This window comes from Giraffa tippelskirchi, chromosome 13 (genome assembly GCF_054371585.1).
Source record: "Giraffa tippelskirchi isolate mGirTip1 chromosome 13, T2T-mGirTip1v1.2.pri, whole genome shotgun sequence".
NCBI classification, from domain to species: Eukaryota; Metazoa; Chordata; class Mammalia; order Artiodactyla; family Giraffidae; genus Giraffa; species Giraffa tippelskirchi.
In genome coordinates this window covers 37,421,931-37,440,982 of record NC_137287.1, presented here as the reverse complement: position 1 = coordinate 37,440,982, position 19,052 = coordinate 37,421,931, and the positions used below count along the sequence as shown (strand labels likewise).

Genomic DNA, 19,052 nt, shown 5'->3' with positions numbered 1-19,052 from the left:
GGCCGCTGGGTCTGGTCCATTGGCGGGCAAGCTGGTCCCTGAGTATCCCGAGTGGTCAGGATGTCAGTCGCAGCAAAGAAGAGTCCCCTCTAGAATCGCAATTTGTTGCAGGAAGGGGGACCCCTTCCAGGGCCCCACAGTGGGCTCTTGTCTAACACTCAGAAATGAATTGTCCGAGGAGACACTCCTGCTGACAAAGCAAGAGGCTTTACTGGGAAGGGGTGCCCGAGCAGAGAGCAGAAGGGTCAGGGAAGCCAGGAGGACTGCTCTGCCTTGCGGCTAGCAGTCTCGGGTTTTATGGTGATGGGATTAGTTTCCAGGTTGTCTTTGGCCAATTGTTCTGACTCAGGGTCCTTCCTGGTGGCACATGCCTTGTTCAGCCAAGATGGATGCCAGCGAGATGGATTCTGAGAGGTGGTTGGACATGTGGTGTCACTTTTTGACCTTTCCCGAACTCTCCCAGTTGGTGGTGGCTTATTAGTTTCCTGTTCCTTACTAGGACCTCCTGTCCTAAAACAACTCATGCAAATAGGAACTATGATGCCTGGCCAGGGTGGGCAGTTTCAGTCAGTGTGCTTCCCCTACCAAGCTGGGAAGCTCCCTGCCCCGGGATTTCAATCACTTCTGCCCCAGCAGGCCGGGCTTAGGGAGCCCCAGGGCTCCTCAGCATGCAACCCCACCCAGCTCAGCGCTGAGAGTGGACTGGGACTATGGGCCCCGCTGTCCTGCTCTTCTAGAGGCAGGCTGACGGCAGCAACTTTGGATTCCAGTGCTCAGCCGGTGGCAGAACGATGGGGCTGGCATGCCTGCAGGGGAGGGTTCACCATCTGGTCCCAGGGCTCAGCTGAGCCCCCAGAGGCCGGCGCCGGCCAAACCTGGAGCTGGCGACGGGAACCCCGCGGGGCGGCGCTGCCAGGAGGGAGCCAGGGGAAGCCCCGGCGCAAAGTGATCGTGGGACTTCTGCCTTCTTGGGGCGGGCAGGCTGAGCCTGGACTCCGCGGGCGCCGCCCCCACGCTGGGGACCCGGAGTCCGCGCTCCACTCGGGTGCGCCCGGGCAGTCCGGCCTCTGGGGCCCGTGGTGCGCTCGGGCCGTGGGCGGGGCACGCTCAGGGCGCGCGGCTATTGGGCGGTGGCTGGGGCGCGCGCCGCCGCTCCCCCGCACACGCTCCTTGCGCCTCGCAACGACGCGTCGGGGCGCCGCTACGGCTGAGCCGCAACGCGCGCCGGCGATTGGAGGAGAGGCGGGGGCCGGGGAGCGGCTGCCCGCGGATTGGCCGCGCCGGGCGGGGGCGGGCCGCGCACGCACTTAAGGGGCGGTGTCCGGGCCGCGGGCGCTGGTGCCAAGATGTCGGCGGCGGCGGTACCGGAGCTGAAGCGGATCAGTCGGGTGGAGGCGATGCGCCTGGGCCCCGGCTGGAGCCACTCGTGCCACGCCATGCTTTACGCCGCGAACCCGGGCCAGCTTTTCGGCCGCATCCCCATGCGCTTCTCGGTGCTGGTGAGGACGCGGGTGTGCGGGCGGCCGGGGATGGGATGCCGCCGCTGGGACCCGCGCCCGTGACCCGGCGCTCCGTTGCAGATGCAGATGCGCTTCGACGGGCTGCTGGGCTTCCCCGGGGGCTTCGTGGACCGGCGCTTCTGGTCGCTGGAGGACGGACTGAACCGGGTGCTGGGCCTGGGCCTGGGCTGCCTGCGCCTCACGGAGGCTGACTACTTGAGCTCGCACCTGACCGAGGGCCCGCACCGCGTCGTGGCGCACCTATACGCGCGGCAGCTGACGCTGGAGCAGCTGCATGCCGTGGAGATCAGCGCGGTGCACTCGCGGGACCACGGCCTGGAGGTGGGGCCGCCGCCCGGGCCCCGGGCCCCGCCCCCCGCCCCGGGGTTTGGCTCTGGCCCCGCGGAAGGCACCGATGGGTAACACGTCCCCCTGAGGGTTCCCTGGCCGGGCTGGGAGGGTGACGCTGTCTCAGCTTAGGGGTGGGGAGAGGGACCAGGGGCCGGGCAGGGTGGGAGGCGGGCCGGGGCGCCCTCCGGGCTGTGTTCCATCTGCCTTGCTGCCTGCCATTGCCAATCCTGGGAGTGGGGGCGTGGGATCGGTGGGAGGCTGGAAAGGGGCGGTGCCTGCTCCGGGGGGTGTGAACTGCAGAGTACAGAGGTCTGGGTTCTCGTGGTGGGGGCACGAAGGTTCTTTCTAGTTGTGGGTTTCATCGCCTAGAAGGCCTGGGAGTGACACTTGGGTTGTTTGGGATTCATCAGGTGGAAGAGGGAGCATGGGGTCTGGACTGGGGGCTTCCCGTCCGGGAGTGAGGGCTGGGACTTGGGGGCGGGGTACGTGCATGGGGGCTGTGTGTGAAACTCGCTGGGGGAAGGGAGGGGCTGCACTTCCCCGAGGGAGCCAGCTGGCTACCCACCACCCGCTGGGGCCTCCCATTATGTCCTCGGCAACTTGGCTGCCCTGTCCCTGGCCTAGTGGCTCACCAGCTCCTCCCGCAATGGCCCTGCCGTCCCTGTGGGGCCTGGTCCCAACCCTAGTCTCCTGTCCCCAGGTACTGGGACTTGTCCGTGTTCCTCTGTACACCCAGAAGGACCGAGTCGGGGGCTTTCCCAACTTCCTGAGCAATGCCTTCATCAGCACGGCCAAGTACCAGCTCCTGTTCGCCCTCAAGGTGCTCAACATGATGCCCGAGGAGAAGCTGGCCGAGGCCCTGGCCGCTGCCACAGAGAAGCAGAAGAAAGCCCTGGAGAAGCTGCTCCCGTCTTCCTCCTGAGGTGCCTCCTGTGCCCTTGTGTCGCCCCTGCCTCCTCCCCCAGCTCTCTCTGCCCGTGGGCTGTGTTCCTGCCAGCGTGTCTTCTAGCATGTTTTACGTTTGCCCCACCTGACTGTGGGGTAGTGGGCACCTTGTCATCTCCAGTGCCCCGAGCAGTTCCTGGGGGGGCGGCCTGGGCACACCCATGCTGAGGCGTACTCTGCACATCTCGTTGTGGACTGGGGGGCCCAGGGGCTGTCTGATGGCCCCGTGGGTGCACCCACACAGCCCTGGAGAAGTTGGTCTGTTCTCAGGGCAGTTTTGTTCTTGAGGCCGCCACCACTGGGTTGCCTCTTTCCTGCATCCTGCCCAGGGCCAATCCAAGCTTGAGCCAGGAGGTGACACTGTGAATTCTGCTTGTTAGCTTTACTTGTGGCGAGTTTGCAGAGCTGTACCTCCTTGGGTTTGGTCCCTGTAGACAGGCAGGGCCATGGAGCCCAGGTGTAGACGGAGCTGCTGGAGGGACAGGGAAGCTGTGTGTTCTTCGGTCCTGGCTGCAGGCCCAGGGTAGACGCAAGAGGTGTCCCTTCACTGCTTCCCAGGGATCTGAGGGCTGGGGCCGAGCCCGAGTGGGGCCTTGGGCCCCTTCAGAGTGGAGCCGAGGCTGCCTGCCCCTCCCAGGTGGGGTGCAGCCACCTCCCCGTGGTTACTGTTGCCCTGCCCGCTGTGGACGCTGGGCCACGAGCTTGATGCGGTGGTTTCTTCATGGAGACTGAGAAGCTACCCCCCCCCCCCCGGGTCTGGGTGGCTCTGCTCTGGCCTGCTTTGAGAGCCTCCCCCTCTGTTCGCAGCACCCTCTGTGGGCGCCCCCAGGAGACGGTCCAGCAGCACCAGCGAGTGTGCAGTGACAACAGTGGAGCTGCCCGGGTCTGGAGGGTCGCCACAGGCAGTCTCCTAGGTATGGAAAGACTTCAGTGAAGCTGACGGTTTCCATTGCACTGGCCTGGGCTGGTAAGGACAGCAGGTTCCTGCCCCAGCCCGGGCACCCACCTTGGAGCCTTGGTGCAGTGCTGGCACATGTGGGCAGGAGCACTGGCTCTGTAATAAAACACCTGAACCTTGGTCCTCTGATTTTCTGGGGCGTGCTTCACTTGCTAGGTAGCTTTGTTGGGAGGGGCTCTGTGCACAAGTGGTCCCACCACAGGGCCAGGGATGGGGCAGTGGAGGTCACCCCGGTGGCCCCGCGCCCAGCACCGCCCTCCCCTCGCTGTGCCTCATCAGCCAGGACCGCAGGCCAGCACTGAACCTGCACCACCAGAGTGGAAGTTTTATTTTCCCACAAATGACCTACGCTGCCCAGGGGCCCCAGGCCTCCCCGTCTGGGCGAACCCCAGCGTGGCACGGGGACGCTCCCCATGGCCCTGCCGGCTCCGGGCCTTAGCCCGGGTCTGGAGAGGCCCCGTCCCGCCTCGGTGAGGGCCTCGCTGCCCTGCACCGGCCTCGGCCCCGGCCCGCCTGTCTGCTGCTGCTCCTGGGGCCTGCTCCTCTGGCCACCGCAGCTGCCTGCTCGCTGCCTTCCTGTCCTCGGGCACACAGCTTCAGGGTGGATCAGTCACCCCACGTCCGGTTCTGAGAAAGGAAGAGGCAGACTGGAGGGGGCTCCCTCGGCCGCCCAGCCGACCCTGCTCTCCGGACCTGTGGCCGACAGACACTCACCGTCCCCCAGCTACGGCTCCCGCCAGCTCTCTTTCCCGCTCAGCGCCTGCAACTTCTCCAGGCTCTGGGTCACCGAGCAGAGGACTCGCCCTGAGTACGGGAGTGCACAGTCACGGCTTCACAAGCCTGGGGCACAGGCACAGCAGACCTCGCGGCCGGTGGGCTATAGCCCTTGGACTCACCCATCTCCCGGACTTGCTCCTCTAGGGCTCCCGACAGCTCGGGGAGGCTCAGGGCCTGCAAGGAGGCCTGCCAGCCTTTGGGGTCTGTGGAGCAGAGAGCCGGGTGGGCGTGGGTTCTGGGTGCCCTGAGCCACTGCAGACCCTCTAGAGCCACACGTCCCTGTGGTCAGTGTGTTCTCTGCACGCTTGTGAAGCAGAGAGCTGATAGCCAGTAGGGGCCCGGCCCCAGGGCTCAGTGTGCGAGGGCCCAGCCTGCTGGGCTATGGCGTCTTGGATGGTGCCAGCAGCCGAGGCCCTCCGGGAGAAACCATGAGGACATAGGTGTGGAGTGTGAGGGGACTGGGGAGGCGTCCGCATGACAACTGTACTGAGACAAGTGGTGAAACCCAGCCTGGGAGGCGTCCCACCCTTGTCCGCCTGCCCCATGGCCAGGACACCGCCCTCCTTACCTGCTGCAGGGAGGCCTGGGCTTAGGGGGGCCTCACGCAGGAACTCGTCCCGGCTCACTCGGGCTGACAGCTCGGCCTGACAGGCTCTGCCGAACAGGACACCAAGCGCTGGTGAGGCTGAGACTGGGGCGGGCCTGGAGTGTGGGGTGGGCTCCACCTGTGAGCCTGAGCGCCTAGGTAGGGACGCCCACGGGGGCCCCTCTGCTGCCTGTGGGGAGGGATGGCCTGGGGTGGCAGCTGCTCCAGGAGGCCCTGAAAACCACCCACTGGTGGGAAATCCAGAGGAAACGGACAGAGCCTGGCGCTGGCCTGGGAGGGGGGCAGCTGGACACCCACTCACCGCAGCTGGTCCAAGACAAGCGTGGCGTCCCGGGCAAGGGCCCAGGTCTCCTGCAGCTGTGCGTGGACATCCTTGCGGGCACCGTCCTGCTCCAGGAGGCAGCTCTCCACCACGGCCCGCAGCTCCTGCTCCTGGGACACCAGGCCCCGCATGGCCTCCACCTCCTCGCAGCGCTGTGGCGGGCAGGAGAGTGCCTCAGGCTGCGTACCCTCCCCGGCCTGCACGCCTGCCTCCTCCTCTCCTGATCTGGGGGCCCATCTCTGTCAGAGCCCTGCCCCGAGCCCTACAGCATGCCGCCTGCGCCCGCCCTCCTGGCTGCTGCTCTCTGCTGCCCCTGCCCCAGCGCCGCCCTCACTCTGTGCAGCTGGATGGCAAGCTCCTGCATCTCGGCCTCCAGCCGGTCAGCGTAGGCCAGCTCCAGGGCGTCACTGGGGGGACGGGCGCTGCTGTGCCAGCGGGCGATGGCAGACGTCATCTTCCTCTTGGGCCCAAACAGCCTGCAGCAGGGAGGACGCCTCTCAGCACCTGCCGTACGTGGCAGTTCTGCGGGCCATCCTGCCAAGACCGTCCCCTATAGAGACCCCAGCTTTGAAAGGGGCAGGGAGCCCCCAGGATCCTGGGAGAGAGGACAGGAGTGTCCCAGGGAGTCGTGACCCCTCACCCTGCCTGGATCTCACGGCACAGGGAGCTGGGCTGCTCAGACGCTCTCAGGGTGGGTGGTGGGAAGCGTCTGGATGCCCTGAGCACACCAGCATCCGCCAGGCCAGCTCGGGTCTCGGGACCCAGGCCGATGGTATCTGAGCCGGGAGCAGCCACTGGAATGGAAGGCAGCTGACGGCAGGGAGAAGCTGCCTGTGGATGGGGTGACCCCCCCCATACTGGGAGCTGCAACCTCAGCTGGCCACAGAGGCCTGCACTCACGTGATGCCGATTTCCTTCAGGTCACTCTCGGTGAGGGTCAGGAAGATGCGGAGGTCTACATCCTGCTCCTCAAACACCTGCAGGTACTTGAGACAGCCGATCTGCTCCAGCAGTGTGGCGAGGTCCTGGGGGTGAGCAGGACGGGTCAGACAGGCGGCCGTGAAGACGTGGGAGGGAAAGGCCCACCCTGCACGCGGGCCACCGTCCTCCCACTCAGCACCCGGCCTGTCCTGAGCCTGCTGACCCCCAGGCCTGGCAGGGAGCCCAGGTTGTCCACTCCGTGTCCTCAGGCACGTCCTCAGGCACGTCCTCAGGGCGTCCAGGGACACGGTCAGCCCATCGGTGTTCTAGGCCAGCCTCTTCACTTCAGCAGGAAGCTCAGCCCCTGGCAGGCTGCAGCAGTGGCCCTCAGTCTCCGCTGCCTGGGACTGTCTCTGCATCCCCTTTGATCTGGGGGAGAGGCTTCACGGGATGTCGTGTCCCTGGTTAACATGTCATCCCATGTTTTCTGGGCCCCGTGGATTCTGATGAGAAATACACTGTTAAATCGTCTGGAGGTCCCCGCATCTGTGCTGAGCCACGCGTCTGTTGCTCCAGGACTATTTTCTGACACTGATGGTGATGTGTCCAGGTGTGGCTCTGAGTTTAACCAACTTAGAGCTGACTCGGCTTCTTGGATGTGCAGATGCATTTTTTGATCAAACTAGGAACATCTGGCTTTTGCCAGGAAGGATGATCCCCAATACTTTTGCTGGGACCAGCGCACGGCCCCTACCTGGCTGATTGTTTGGCCCCAGTGCAGCCTGTCCTGCTTCTTGTCTGTGGTGTGGAAACCTGGCCTCCCCAGCATCACTGAGGTCCAGGCTGGAAGTACCAATGCCTGGCGTTTGATGCATGAGTGCTTAGATCCCAAAACCAAAACGTCCAGGATCTCAGAGGTTATTTTTTCTTAACTTGCACTCGCATACCTGTAGCCTTCCTCCAGGGTTTCTTCTGCTGTGGCCTCAGTGACCGTACAGGGGACAGTCCTGAGTGTCACCTTGTCTCTGCCTCTTGTGCAGCTTGTCCCTGTCGCCTGACGTCAGTACTATGATGCTGGTCCACTGTTTCTCCTCCCCAGGCTCAGGGAGGCTAAGATGAGCATGGAAACCAGGCGGTGAGATAGGAACCTCCGTGGAGGGGACAGACCGACACCTGGCCCCTCTCCCCAGCGTGAACCCTCTCAGCCTGAGTAGTCTTCTAGGTCATGTGGAGAATCCCGCCCCACCCTTGTCAACAGTGCCGGCCCACAGAAAGTACCAATAAACGCCTCAGAAGTCAGAGCACGCCCAGGGTTTTACCTGGGGTCCTGAATAGGGGGGCCTCTGGGTCTGGGGACTTGCTCCTGGGACACAGGACATCATGGTGCTGGGAGCCCACTGGCTGTCGCTGCTGCTGTAACGGTTCTTGGTCTTCACATAACTTTTAGTTTGTTTGCGAACCGAGCTTCTCCACACGTGATCCGAATCCTGTGTGAGAGGCATGTGCTTACAGTGACTGGGCCAGCCCGTCCAGGCTCTGCTCCCCACTCCACCGCCAGCGTCTGGCCTCATCCCCGCGCTCCCTCACCTCCTGGGGACACTGGGAGGTCTGAACCTTCACCAAACCCCCGCCTGCCACCGAGGTCCCATGGAGCTCCAGATGCCTCTGAGATAGCCTGACAGCCCCGCTCACCTGGCTGAACCGTCAGGCACCCCCACGGCGCCGGGAAAGAGGGGGAGGGCAGGGGAGGGGAGGGCAGGGCAGGGTCACCTCATTGCTCTCCAGGGAGGCCTCGCTGCTGAGTCCGGGGGCCCGGGCCAGGCCCTCGCTGCTGCTGCTGCTCCGTGCAACCCCAGGGTTGGCAGAGAAGGCCTGCTCTTCTGACGGAGGGGAGATGAGGGCGCCTGAGCACAGTCCTGGCCATGGCAACGCCCCCCAGCCCAGCCACTGCCCTGCCCTCCCTCCCTGTCGCTTCTGCTCCATGCTGACTGCTGGGCCTGCGCACCCTCCACACACAGCAGGGCTCATCTGCCCTGTTCTCGGGGAGACCCAGGCATCACACGGAGCGGGCACAGCTGTGGGGCGGGCGGCACAGGAACACACCGACGTTCCCGAGGACTCGTCACTCCAGGGGCGAGCCCTGTTTGTCTAGACTGACCCCCGGACCTGCTCAGAGACCCTGGCCTCATGTCAGACTCCTCCTCAGGAGTCCCCACCCTCTCCCCCACCCCAGCCCGCTGGGGGAGCGCACCGCGGCTGCTGCTGCTGCTGCTCTCCACGTCCCGCTCGTTGATGGGCGAGGTGACGTCCCTGTAGCACAGGCCGCCCCCCTCCAGGGGGTGCTCATCGCTGCTGTTGAAGCTGACATAGCCCCGGGGAGGCACCTGCTCTGTGGACAGAATGGGGCACATAAAGCCCCCGCATACAAGAGGCAGGCCCTTCCTCCTGCACGCGACCACCTCCTCCTTGGGACCTCGGGGAGCGGAGCCCCAGGACGGCACTGTCCACTTGCTGCTGCAACCTGGACAAGCCGTGCCATCGACAGGCTCTAACGGGTCCCCGACAAGTGTGTGCCCAACAGCTGTGCACGGCCACCTCTCCCTCCGGCCAGACTGATGCCTTGCTGAGAGGAGACCATAAGCTGTGTTAACAGATTGCTGGGCCAAAGGAGAACTGTGCCGCAAAGCGTTCCTGTAGCTGGAAACACACACCCCTGGCCAAACGACCTGACTGAGCAGAAGGTGAGGAACTCTGGCTAAACGTTAACAGCGAGACAGTGAAGTATAACTTGTGAGTGTATCTGCCTGTGAGAAAACGAGGGGGAGAGGCAAGACACAAACCCAAGCGTTTAACTCCCGCTTTGCCCCTCCCCGGGCCCCCCTGGTGGCTCAGCTGGTAAAGAATCCGCCTGCAACGCGGGAGACCTGGGTTCGATCCTTGGGTTGGGAAGATCCCCTGGCGAAGAGAAAGGCTACCCACTCCTGTATTCTGGCCTGGAGAATCCCATGAACTGTACAGTCCATGGAGTCGCAAAGAGTTGGACACAACTGAGCAACTCTCACCTCACTTGCCCCTCCCCACAGGAAGTGTGTGTGCGCACAAGAGCGCCTGGCTGGTGGAACCAGGGTTAACTTATTTTCTTCTTTATACTTTTACCATTCAAAAATGTTTTTTAACTGCTGGAGAAGAGAATATACATGCTTACAAAAAGTTAAACTATCACACAGTGTAAGAGGAAAAGCAATCTCCTGAAAGGCCGCAGCTAAGAGACTGGGGGGCGCTCCTTCCCACCATCAACCCCATCCCACCCTACCCGACCCCTGCCACAGCGCAGGCAGGACAGGTGGCCTGGGCTCCCCCAAAGGAACAGACCTCACCCCAGAGTCCTGCACTCCCAGCTGCCAAGATGAGCCGCCCGCACCCTCGCCTGAGGCACCAGCTCTTGGTCAGCCCCCGGCTCTGGGAGGAGGCGGGCTTGGAGTTCCTAGTCAGGGCCAGGATCCCTACCCAAGGGTCTGAGAAGGGAATCAAGTCCTCACGTGGTCTCCTGGCTGGGAGGGAGTTCCCAAGGCTGCTCGCTAGACCAGTGGCCTGGTCACTGATAAGCAAGACACCACACCCAAATCTGGTTACATGGCTAGACCAGCACGAGCGCGTCAACCCCGACGTGTCCCAAGAACTCAGCATCTGTGCTCCTCAAGAGCACTGCACTCAACACTCAGGAGCAGACGGTCTGACAAAGCTCAGGGGTTCTGGACACTTGGGGTCTGAGGTTCTGGCCCACCAGGTGTGTTTACCTTCTGACAGTTCTCACCCCCATGAGACCCACCCCCTTGAGGAACAGATCTGAGCTCAGTGACGCTTCTCCTCCAGGAGAGAAAGTTCTATTTGTAATTCTGCCTGACAGAAAGGAAGCTTAAAGGATGGACCAAAGAGCCAGCCGGGGCCTGGTGTGCCTCCGAACCTGTGACCCATTCTGAGTCCTCAAGTGGCTGCTCCCACCCGGCTGCCTGAGGCCCCCATGTCGCAAGCCTGAGCGCTCATTCTCTGGGACAGGATCCTGGGCTCCGGGGTCGTGGGGCGCTCACCGTAGCGAGGCTGCTGTGCCCGGCCTCCGAGTCCGATGGCCGTGATCCGGGCCAGAGCTCGCGGCCCCTCGTGGATGCTGAGTCCCTTCTTGCGGCAGGGCCTCTGTCGCTGAGGGACAGGGCCACACTCGTCTGAAGAGCTCAGATCATCGTATTTGTCTGTGGGTCAAACACCAAGATTCACACAGCCTGACCAGTGATGGACTAAACTATTAATCTTCATAATGAGCTGGAAGAAAAATCATCGTAACTGATTTTCCTAAATTAAGGAAAGTGTTCCCGGGCTGTCACCTGTAAGAAATGCCACAGTGGGCAGGTCCAGTGCTCGGGGAGCCACAGGGATGTGGTGGGGAAGGGGTGACACAAGACTGCTAAGCATCATGGGGGTCCAGCGCATCCTCCTCTCCTCAAGTGTGTACTCTCAACCTCAACAACGTACTGGGAAACAAGGGCCATGTGAAGGCCTGTGTGTTGTTTTACCAAATTTTTCAAATCACCACCCATCTGAGCTGAAGAGCTCAGTGTGACTGACCACAGTCGTCAGCACTTTATAGCTTTTCATCATTTTCCAAACATCGTGATGTTTAGAGGGCACAATTCAGCAACTTATTGGTAGAAGCTCCCGTTGGGGAGGGTCTCGCTCTGGAGCCAGAGGACTGGGGCAGAGACAGAAGCCCCTGGTGAGCACCGCATCCCCGGGGTGGCGTGTGCTGCCTAGACAGAGGGGAGCTGGGCAGAGCGGGGCCCGGGAGAGGAACAGCTCACTGAGACGTGAACTGCAGGCTCAGCCGGCCGCTGCCTGAGTGCTCCCAAGCTGGGGCAGTGACCCCGAGTGGACTGCTCCCTCACACTCCAGGATCCACGCCGCCAGGAGGACACTGGGGCCGTCCAAGCAGAGGGTGAAGGAGCCACAAAACATGAACATTCAGGGAGGGGAACCAAGGCAAAGGTGGCTGCATGATGCTGAGCTGCCGCAGCCCCTGTCCTTCGGCGGAAGAGACACAACCAGGCGAACCCCACGCCCCAGCGCGGTGCAGAGGGCAGGGAGGAGCCAGTGGCCACTTCCTGAGCGCAGGGGCTCAGCGCACCCCATTCACCGCACAGAGACTAGCGGGTCAAGAGAACCACACAGAAGAGAAACGAGGGCAAAGGCCAGGCCCAGAGAGGGTCACAGGAGAGTCCTTCAAGGACCATGTGGGACCAATGCTACGTACAGCGTTCTAGGGCACAGAAAGGAAGGGGAGCTTCCAGTTCTGCTTATGAAGTAAGTTCAATACTGAGACCTATAGCTGGTAAAGACAGAACAAAAGAGAATCACAGACCAGTAACAGTTATGAATGCCCACACAAAATTAATAAAATACTAGCAAACAGAATCCAAAACCACATTAAGAAAATAAGAGACTTCCCTGGTGGTTCAGTGGCTAAGACTCTGTGCCCCCAATGCAGGGGGCCAGGGTTTGATCCCTGCTCAGGGAACTAGATCCCACATGCTGCAAATAAGACTGGGCGCAGCCAAATAAAAATAATTTAAAAATAATATGCCGAGTAGGATTTATGCCAAGAATGTAAAGTTGATTCACTTTCAGAAAATTCATTAATATACTGTGTTAACAGGTTTAAGGAGAAAATTCATAATCATCTCCACAGATGTTAAAAACACCTTTGACAAAATTTGGCACGTATAAAGACATTCAAGAATACAGAAAATGATGGATACTTTCCTAACATGATGACATACATGCAAACTTTACTCTGCAAGCCAGCGTATTACCTAATGTGGCATTTCTGCTAAGATTAGGGCCAAAGTGAAAGTCCACTACCTCCACCTCACTCAACAGGGAACTAGAGGGATGAGTGAGTGTGATGAAAGCAAAGAAATCGGAGGTATAAGAATCACAGCAAAAAGTATTAAATTTGGTCTCTATGTGCAGCTTTTATGGTAGTGTACCTGGAAAAAAACTAGAGAATCAATAAATAAAACTATTATAAACTCCTAACAATGACAGAATCCAGTCAGGCAGCAGAACTCAGCCCTGTGGACAGACATCAATCTCCTTCCTCTGTCTAAGCAGTTCTAGGCGATACAACACTGATGAGCATGACACAAAACTAAAACATCTGTGTGGCAACACACGCCACAAGCAAAGCCAAGGAACAAAAACCAGAGCCATCCCCTCTGCGAGCTGCCCTTCTCGCCCCCATCCTCAGCTGGGCAGTCCCTCCCCTCTTAGCCAAGGGGGAGGAGGGGGCGCCAGCAGAGGCCAGGCTGCAGACACAGGTACCTGGGCTCCGGTAGAGGCTCTTGGGGAGAGAAGGTGAGTGGGCGTCGATCAGTCCCACGATCTTCATGTGTCCGTACTGCTTGGCCAGCATCCGGGCTGTGGCTCCACTGTGGTCTCTTGTGTCCACTTTGACTCCCTGGGACAGTTTGCGGAAGAAGGAGAGTTACGAGTCTCACCCACAAAGCAGCCTCGCTCCAGGCTGCAGACCCTGGAGAAGAGGGCTGAGATGAGCGAACCCCATCCACACGCACCACACTGCGCTGAGTGACAGAGTCATTGCAGAAATAAGCACGTATTTATATATATAAATCTTTAAAATGTGTAAAACAAGTCTGCACACAGCACGTGAGGAGACTGTAAGGTCAGGGGAGTGTGGTTAACTCTGGGTCCATGTGGGGGTTGTATTGGCGTTATCTTCTGTACCGCTCTGCATGTTTAAAGTGCCTCATTATTCACAGTGGTTCTCACTGCCATGAACAGGGTTCAGGTTGGTACAACCTGCTCTCTGCACAGCCATCTGGCCACGTCCAAGTGAAGGCTGTCCTTAAGCTACATCCCAAACTCCTGCTTTCAGTGACCAACTGTACAGACATGGTCACACACGTGTGTGATGTATGTGTGCAGACCTCCTGCAGGGCGCTGAGTGACGGCAGACATGACCTGATGCCATCTGCAGGCCAAGGTTCGGGAACCTGATTCAACCCTACAAGGGAGCACTACGCTGCCACGCACGAGAGGAGAGAGCTTTACATCCACTGGTGGAGAACAAGCCAGGACAGACCAGTTTAAAAAACAAACAAGCTGGGGAGCAGCCGTGGGGAGAGCATGGAGACGGAGACTGAAGCGGAGGCAGGGGGCAGGCGCATGTGTGCCTTTTGTCTCGTCCAGATTTTTACATGTGCAGGTGCTGTCCCCAAATGCTTTTTTAGAGAGACAGCATGTTAACATTTTATGATGCAGAAGTCCCAGGGACCTCCCTGATGGTCCGGTGGCTAAGACTCCATGCTCCCAAGCAGGAACCCCACCTGGGTTTGACCCCTAGTCAGGGAACTAAGATCCCACATGACCCAACTAAGACCCAGCACAGCTTAATAAATAAATAAAATCACACACACACACACACACACACATATAAAAGAGCAACCCCCTCCAGTCTTCTTCCCTGGAGAATCCCATGAACCTCTAGTGGGCTACAATCCATGGGGTCACAAAGAGTCAGACATGACTGAGCATGACAACAGGCAGAAAACCAACACAACACTGTAAAGCAATTACCCTCCAATTAAAATCAAAATTTTTAAAGAATTTATAAAAACAGAAATACAGCCTACAGAAATAACTGCATGCATGCTAAAGCTGTGTGTGCCAAGATATTTCCTGGAGCACTGCCTGTAATTGCAAAATGTTGGAAACCTCAATCTACTAATAAGGAACTGATTTAACTAACTATGGCATGGATATTGTATGGAATACCATAAAAGGGTACAATGTCTATGTCACATTAAGTTACTTTTCAGAATCTGCAGAGCAAATATACAATAGAATCCCATTTCATTCAAAGCATAAAGCCATGTGTCTGCAGGTGTCTATAGACGTGGTCTTTTATCAACCCAGTGGGCATCCTGAGGAGGAATGGGGGTGGCCTCCTGATTCTGTACAAATTTTGTAAGTGATAGAATGATGAGTGCTATTTACTGTTTTAAAATTTTTTCCAACTTTTCAAATAACAGTATTTTCAAAGTTATTATAGGAATAGGTGTCTATCCTCACTCACGACTGGACTCCTAATGCCTAAAGCGGCACTCAGCACTGGGTATACAGATACTCGGTGAAAACTGTGCTGAATGAATGGATGCAGAGCCGTTATTTCTGTGTAGGAAAAAGTTCTCCTGCAGTGTATAGTTTGGTGATAAGATGCCTCAGCTGCTGTGACAGACTTTCAAGCTAATAAACAGGGTCACTCACATGATTCAGAAAATACTGCACGATGATCTCATGGCCGGCGGCTGCAGCTTCCATCAGCGGAGTGAATCCATACACCGGCTCCCTGCAGGGGGGCACCACAGTCAGACAACGAGCAGGGGGAGTCCCCTGCTGCAGACAAAACCTCAGCGACAGCGAAGACCACCCCAGCCTGGAGGGCTCCCTTGGCTTCTACCCCCAGTGCTAGTCTTTTGTTCCAAAGACAATCCACTTCCTGTCCCTGCTCCTTCATAGCTGTTTCCACTTGCTGTGATCCGAACCTCCACTTAACCACAGCAAAAAGCAGCTGTTGCCCCTCACTGCTCACAGACAGTGAGCACCTCCTCTCTACCTCTCCAGATACCCCACCTTGCAGATCAAGACCCTCCAGGAACCCTCCCGGGACTCCAGGACTAACAGTTGACCCTGCCCTCACCATATATACCTGGTGCTTGCTTATGCTTAACTCAGAGCTGAACTACACCAGGTGTGTGTTCACCTCTTCAGAGCACCACCTGGATCTGACTAGTGTCACCCAGTCTAGGAGACAGGAAGCAAGCTAACCACTGGTTTTCATGTTTGAAGACACATAGTTTCCACGTTTTAGCATCACTGAAGTCAGAATGTCAATAAACGAGTTGCAATTTAATGAGAAGCCCTTTTTTTCTTTCTTAATGGGCTGGAAACCTACAGTGTGTGACCCCGGCTGACACCAGCCAGGGTGTGCAGTGTCAGGTAGATGCTGGGTTGAAAGAGGATTATCATGGTGACAGGCTTTAGACAGCAACACTACTTCCAGCTTAAAAAACTCAAGAGCGCTTTCGAAGTATCACTTCATACATGTATGTGGAATGATATAGACGTATACACACACAGAAAGCAAGAAAGAGCAAGGGACTGGCATTTAACACGTGTCAGTGCCACTCACTATGTTAGGCCCCTGGCATATGACAGGACATATAATTCTTCTAACGATCCCGTGACACAGGCACTGCCATCCTTTTTTCAGATAAAGAAGGCACACACAGCTTAAAGTGCTGCACCGAGTGTCACCTGACAGATACACGAGAAAGCCAGGATGCTCCCTGTGCCTCTGCCCTGGGCGGGACTGTCCCCTCCACCCCAGGTCTTGAGCCTGTCACACCGAGGCAGGGGCTCCCACACTCTGGCCTCTAGCTGCCTCGCCAGCTGTCCTCCTCAGTCAGACGTGACCACCTGACTCCCACAGCCGCTGACGACCTGGTAATGACCTCACGTTGGCGTTCGCTCCACTGTCCAAAAGGAACTTGACCATCTGCTGGTGCCCAGCACTGGTGCAGTGGAAGAGGGCAGTCCAGCCCTGAATGTCCTTCATTTCCATCTCCGCACCTTGCTTCAAGAGAACAGAGAATGCCTGTTAAGGCCGCGTCTCCTCCACATAGGGCAGGAACCCTCTAGGCCATCACACTGAAAGAATCGAAGTGATTACCGGAGCACACGCTGCAGTGGTTCCCTCTCTGCCAAGCAGCCTGAGGCCCTCGTAGCTCACCTGGAGGAGGAAATAGGCGATGCTCTCGTTGCCACAGCTGGAAGCCAGCATCAGCGGAGTCTGCCCTTCCGGGGTTGGCACATTCACACTGACCCCCGCCTCGAGCAGGAGGTGCACGATGGTATCGTGTCCAATGTAGGAGGCATACATCAGCGGGGTCCAGCCACCACCGTTCTTCTTATTCAAATCTAACTCTCTCCTAAACAAATGCAAGACATGCTAGACATGCCAGCCATCGCACACGTGGGATTTACCAAACCCAGTGGCCAGGCCAGGCCAAGAGAAAGAGTGGGGAGTGCTGATAGGAAGCAGAGTCAATTGCCACACTGGACATCACAGGGGTTCGGGGTTGACTCCACTTTCTGGACCACTGCCTCTGCAAACTACCTTGAGTTTGCCTCTGTGCTCCAATTTCTTGTTCTCGTCTGTACTCCCTTCCTACCCCAAGGTCAGCTCTTCTTTCCTCCTACCAGCCACAGAGATGGTTCTCGACCAGGGGAGGTTCTGCCCCCAAAGGATGGTTGGCAAAGCCTGGAGACATTTTTTGGCTGTCACAACTGTGAAGGGAAAGGCTACTGGTGTCCAGGAGGCGGAGGGAGGCCAGGCATGCTGCTCTGCATTTGGAGGTGCACAAAACGCCCCACAGAGCAAAGGAGGAGCTGGCCTAGCTTGTCAGCAGCCCTGAGGCCGAGACACTACTGATTACACACTACTATTCAAAACTGCCTTTCTCACTGGTGTCCAGCCTAAACCATCCCTGACAATTGCCTGAGAGAAGCAGCAGTTAATCTGAAGTGAAGTCACTCAGTTGTGTCCAACTTTTTGTGACCCCATGGACTGTAGCCTACCAGGCTCCTCCTTCCATGGGATTTTCCAGGCAAGAATACTGAAGTGGGTTACCATTTCCTTCTCCAGGAGATCTTCCCCAACCCAGGGACTGAACCTGGGTCTCCCATATTGTAGGCAGACGCTTTACCGTCTGAGCCACCAGGGAAGTCCATAATCTACCCATGGGTTAACGTCTACAGCTGTGGGCCAGGCCTCACCAGCCTCCTGATGGCTCCACCTGGGATCTGGGCCGTGGCGCTCAAACACCCAAGAGGAAGGAACGCCTCCCAAGACCTCTTACCGCTGTACACACTCCTTCACCACCTCGTACTGGCCAATGGAAGCCGCTGTGTGAAGATCCAGGGGGACAGCTGGCTCCTCCCGGCCGACCTGCATGCCTAGACCGTGCCACATGGACAGGCTGCGGTTCAGCAGCTCTGGCTCGCTGGCATCATCACTGAGCTCCGACATCGCTGTGGAGGGGGATGCTGGGGTCGGCTGGGTCTTTCCTTCCTGGTAGTTCCAGGGGAGGAAACTCGATGGTCACACTCCTGCTGCAGCAGACTGCTGCCCACGGCAGCTGAACGATCCTGGCCACCGAACCTGAACAAGAATCCAAATCAGCTGAGTGTCAGTTCTGTGCCCCTTTCAGAACACCCCTTCAGCCTTCTTTGGGGGTGTCTCTTCTACTCCAAATGCCTCCTCCAGGGTGGGACCCACATTCTCTTTTATTGGAGGCTTGCTCAGTTGGTAAAAAATCCGCCCGCAATGCGGGAGACCTGGGTTCAATCCCTGGATTGGGAAAATCCCCTGGAGAAGGGAAAGGCTACCTATTCCAGTACTCCGGCCTAGAGAATTCCATGGACAGTCCACGGGGTCGCAGAGTCAGACACGATTGAGCGACTTTCACTTTCAACTATCTGAAACCGGGCACAACGCTGAGGGGCTATCAGAATCATGGAGGGAGAACTCGGATGCCCAGGGACCATAAAGCTACTTTATCACCCTGCTCCATGCCAGACGCTCTAAAACGACGGGATATTCCTTAGGAACAAAGTCATATGCAGGTATATATCACGTATACTTGTTGAAAATCTTTTGCCTATCGCTTCTAGAATTTGTCTCCAGGAAGTAGCACTGGGAATGAGATCTTTTAATTTTTCTTATACCTTTGCGTTCTGTCAGTTAGGTAAAATGCTAAATATCCGTTACTTTTAAAGCACACCAAAGTAAGTAAATAACAGCAACAAATGACGTTGGTGGTGACCGTCACGCCCACAGGGAGGAGGTCTGTAAAAGCCCGAGGGCACCGCGTCCTGCCCCGGGGCGTGGGCCTTCCGCGGCCTCCAAGCATCCCCGCCTCATTCTCGGCCCCGGGGAGGGTAACCTAGGGAACTACCCAAGCGCCGACGCCTCCTCCCAGTAACCTTACCCCGCACGTGGCTTTTCCTTCCCGGCTCCTCAGCTGCGAAGAGGACGCTCGGAGCTGTAAATTCCCGCGGCGAACCAGTGGCAGGGCTGGGACGCCCGGCGAACGGGCAGCAGGTGCTAGCAACCAGGCAGGGGCCGGGCCGCCGCAGAGCCTCCCAGCGCTGAGCCTCGGGCCCCGGGCAGCCCTGAGGCTGCCGCTCGCCGCCAACGCCGCGCTCCCTGGGCCGCGCCCGCCCAGGCCCCCTCCGCGCCGGTCGCCGCCACAGCGCGCGGACCCAGCGGCCCGCTCCCGCCCCGGAAGTGGTTGCGGGAAGCGCGGAGCACGCCGGGACGCTCGCGGGTTTCCTCCGGCTTCTCCCGGCGCTGTGGATTTCTCGTCCGTCTCGCACCCGGACCTTCCGGTCAGCTCACCCGGCTCGCTGCGTGACGCCCACGGCAGCCAATGAGCAGGGGAAGTCCGCCTTGTCCCGCCCCTCCGCTGGCCAGGGGAACCAATCGTGTTTCAGGAGAGGCAGGACGCGCCAAGTCCCGAAAGAGGAGCGGGGGTGGGG

General features: G+C 58.6%; 2 protein-coding genes across 24 annotated transcripts; one reads left to right on the top strand and one right to left on the bottom strand.

Moving 5' to 3' along the window:
• The first annotated feature begins 1,337 nt into the window (after nucleotides 1-1,337).
• Nucleotides 1,338-3,873, top strand: NUDT16L1 (nudix hydrolase 16 like 1). Of its 4 annotated transcripts, none has more exons than XM_081554846.1 (4): nucleotides 1,338-1,499; nucleotides 1,587-1,841; nucleotides 2,551-2,773; nucleotides 3,603-3,873. In XM_081554846.1, the coding sequence occupies exons 1-3, from the start codon at nucleotides 1,347-1,349 to the stop codon at nucleotides 2,770-2,772; spliced, it is 630 nt and encodes a 209-aa protein (XP_081410972.1). In that variant the 5' UTR covers nucleotides 1,338-1,346; the 3' UTR covers nucleotide 2,773; nucleotides 3,603-3,873. The 4 variants fall into 4 exon arrangements, with proteins under 4 accessions (XP_081410972.1, XP_081410973.1, XP_081410971.1 ...); XM_081554847.1 differs by having other exon boundaries at nucleotides 1,581-1,841; nucleotides 2,671-2,773; XM_081554845.1 differs by having other exon boundaries at nucleotides 1,581-1,841.
• A 179-nt stretch (nucleotides 3,874-4,052) lies between these two features.
• ANKS3 (ankyrin repeat and sterile alpha motif domain containing 3) lies at nucleotides 4,053-18,924 on the bottom strand. 20 transcript variants are annotated; one of them, XR_014072682.1, is made up of 17 exons: nucleotides 18,503-18,924; nucleotides 17,372-17,673; nucleotides 16,183-16,441; nucleotides 15,965-16,086; nucleotides 14,718-14,799; nucleotides 12,753-12,888; nucleotides 10,469-10,627; nucleotides 8,632-8,769; nucleotides 8,151-8,260; nucleotides 7,700-7,867; nucleotides 6,360-6,484; nucleotides 5,794-5,935; nucleotides 5,439-5,611; nucleotides 5,099-5,306; nucleotides 4,650-4,733; nucleotides 4,468-4,557; nucleotides 4,053-4,380 (listed from the first exon to the last, which is right to left on the bottom strand). XR_014072682.1 is itself a non-coding variant. In XM_081554772.1 (17 exons), the coding sequence occupies exons 2-16, from the start codon at nucleotides 17,539-17,541 to the stop codon at nucleotides 4,478-4,480; spliced, it is 2,034 nt and encodes a 677-aa protein (XP_081410898.1). In that variant the 5' UTR covers nucleotides 17,542-17,673; nucleotides 18,503-18,924; the 3' UTR covers nucleotides 4,053-4,400; nucleotides 4,468-4,477. The 20 variants fall into 20 exon arrangements, 16 of the variants coding, with proteins under 16 accessions (XP_081410898.1, XP_081410899.1, XP_081410900.1 ...); XR_014072683.1 differs by having other exon boundaries at nucleotides 4,053-4,400; nucleotides 16,243-16,441; XR_014072684.1 differs by having other exon boundaries at nucleotides 16,243-16,441.
• Between the last annotated feature and the right edge of the window lie 128 nt (nucleotides 18,925-19,052).

Coding starts and splice junctions, on each gene's coding strand:
- NUDT16L1 (XM_081554845.1), top strand. CDS start 1,347: ATGTCGGCGGCGGCGGTACCGGAGCTGAAGCGGATCAGTCGGGTGGAG. Junction 1,500..1,580: donor CCATGCGCTTCTCGGTGCTG/GTGAGGACGCGG, acceptor GCTCCGTTGCAG/ATGCAGATGCGCTTCGACGG. Junction 1,842..2,550: donor CGCGGGACCACGGCCTGGAG/GTGGGGCCGCCG, acceptor TCCTGTCCCCAG/GTACTGGGACTTGTCCGTGT.
- ANKS3 (XM_081554772.1), bottom strand. CDS start 17,541: ATGTCGGAGCTCAGTGATGATGCCAGCGAGCCAGAGCTGCTGAACCGC. Junction 8,261..8,631: donor CAGCAGCAGCAGCAGCCGCG/GTGCGCTCCCCC, acceptor CCCCTCCGTCAG/AAGAGCAGGCCTTCTCTGCC. Junction 5,936..6,359: donor CTGAAGGAAATCGGCATCAC/GTGAGTGCAGGC, acceptor TCCCTGCTGCAG/GCTGTTTGGGCCCAAGAGGA.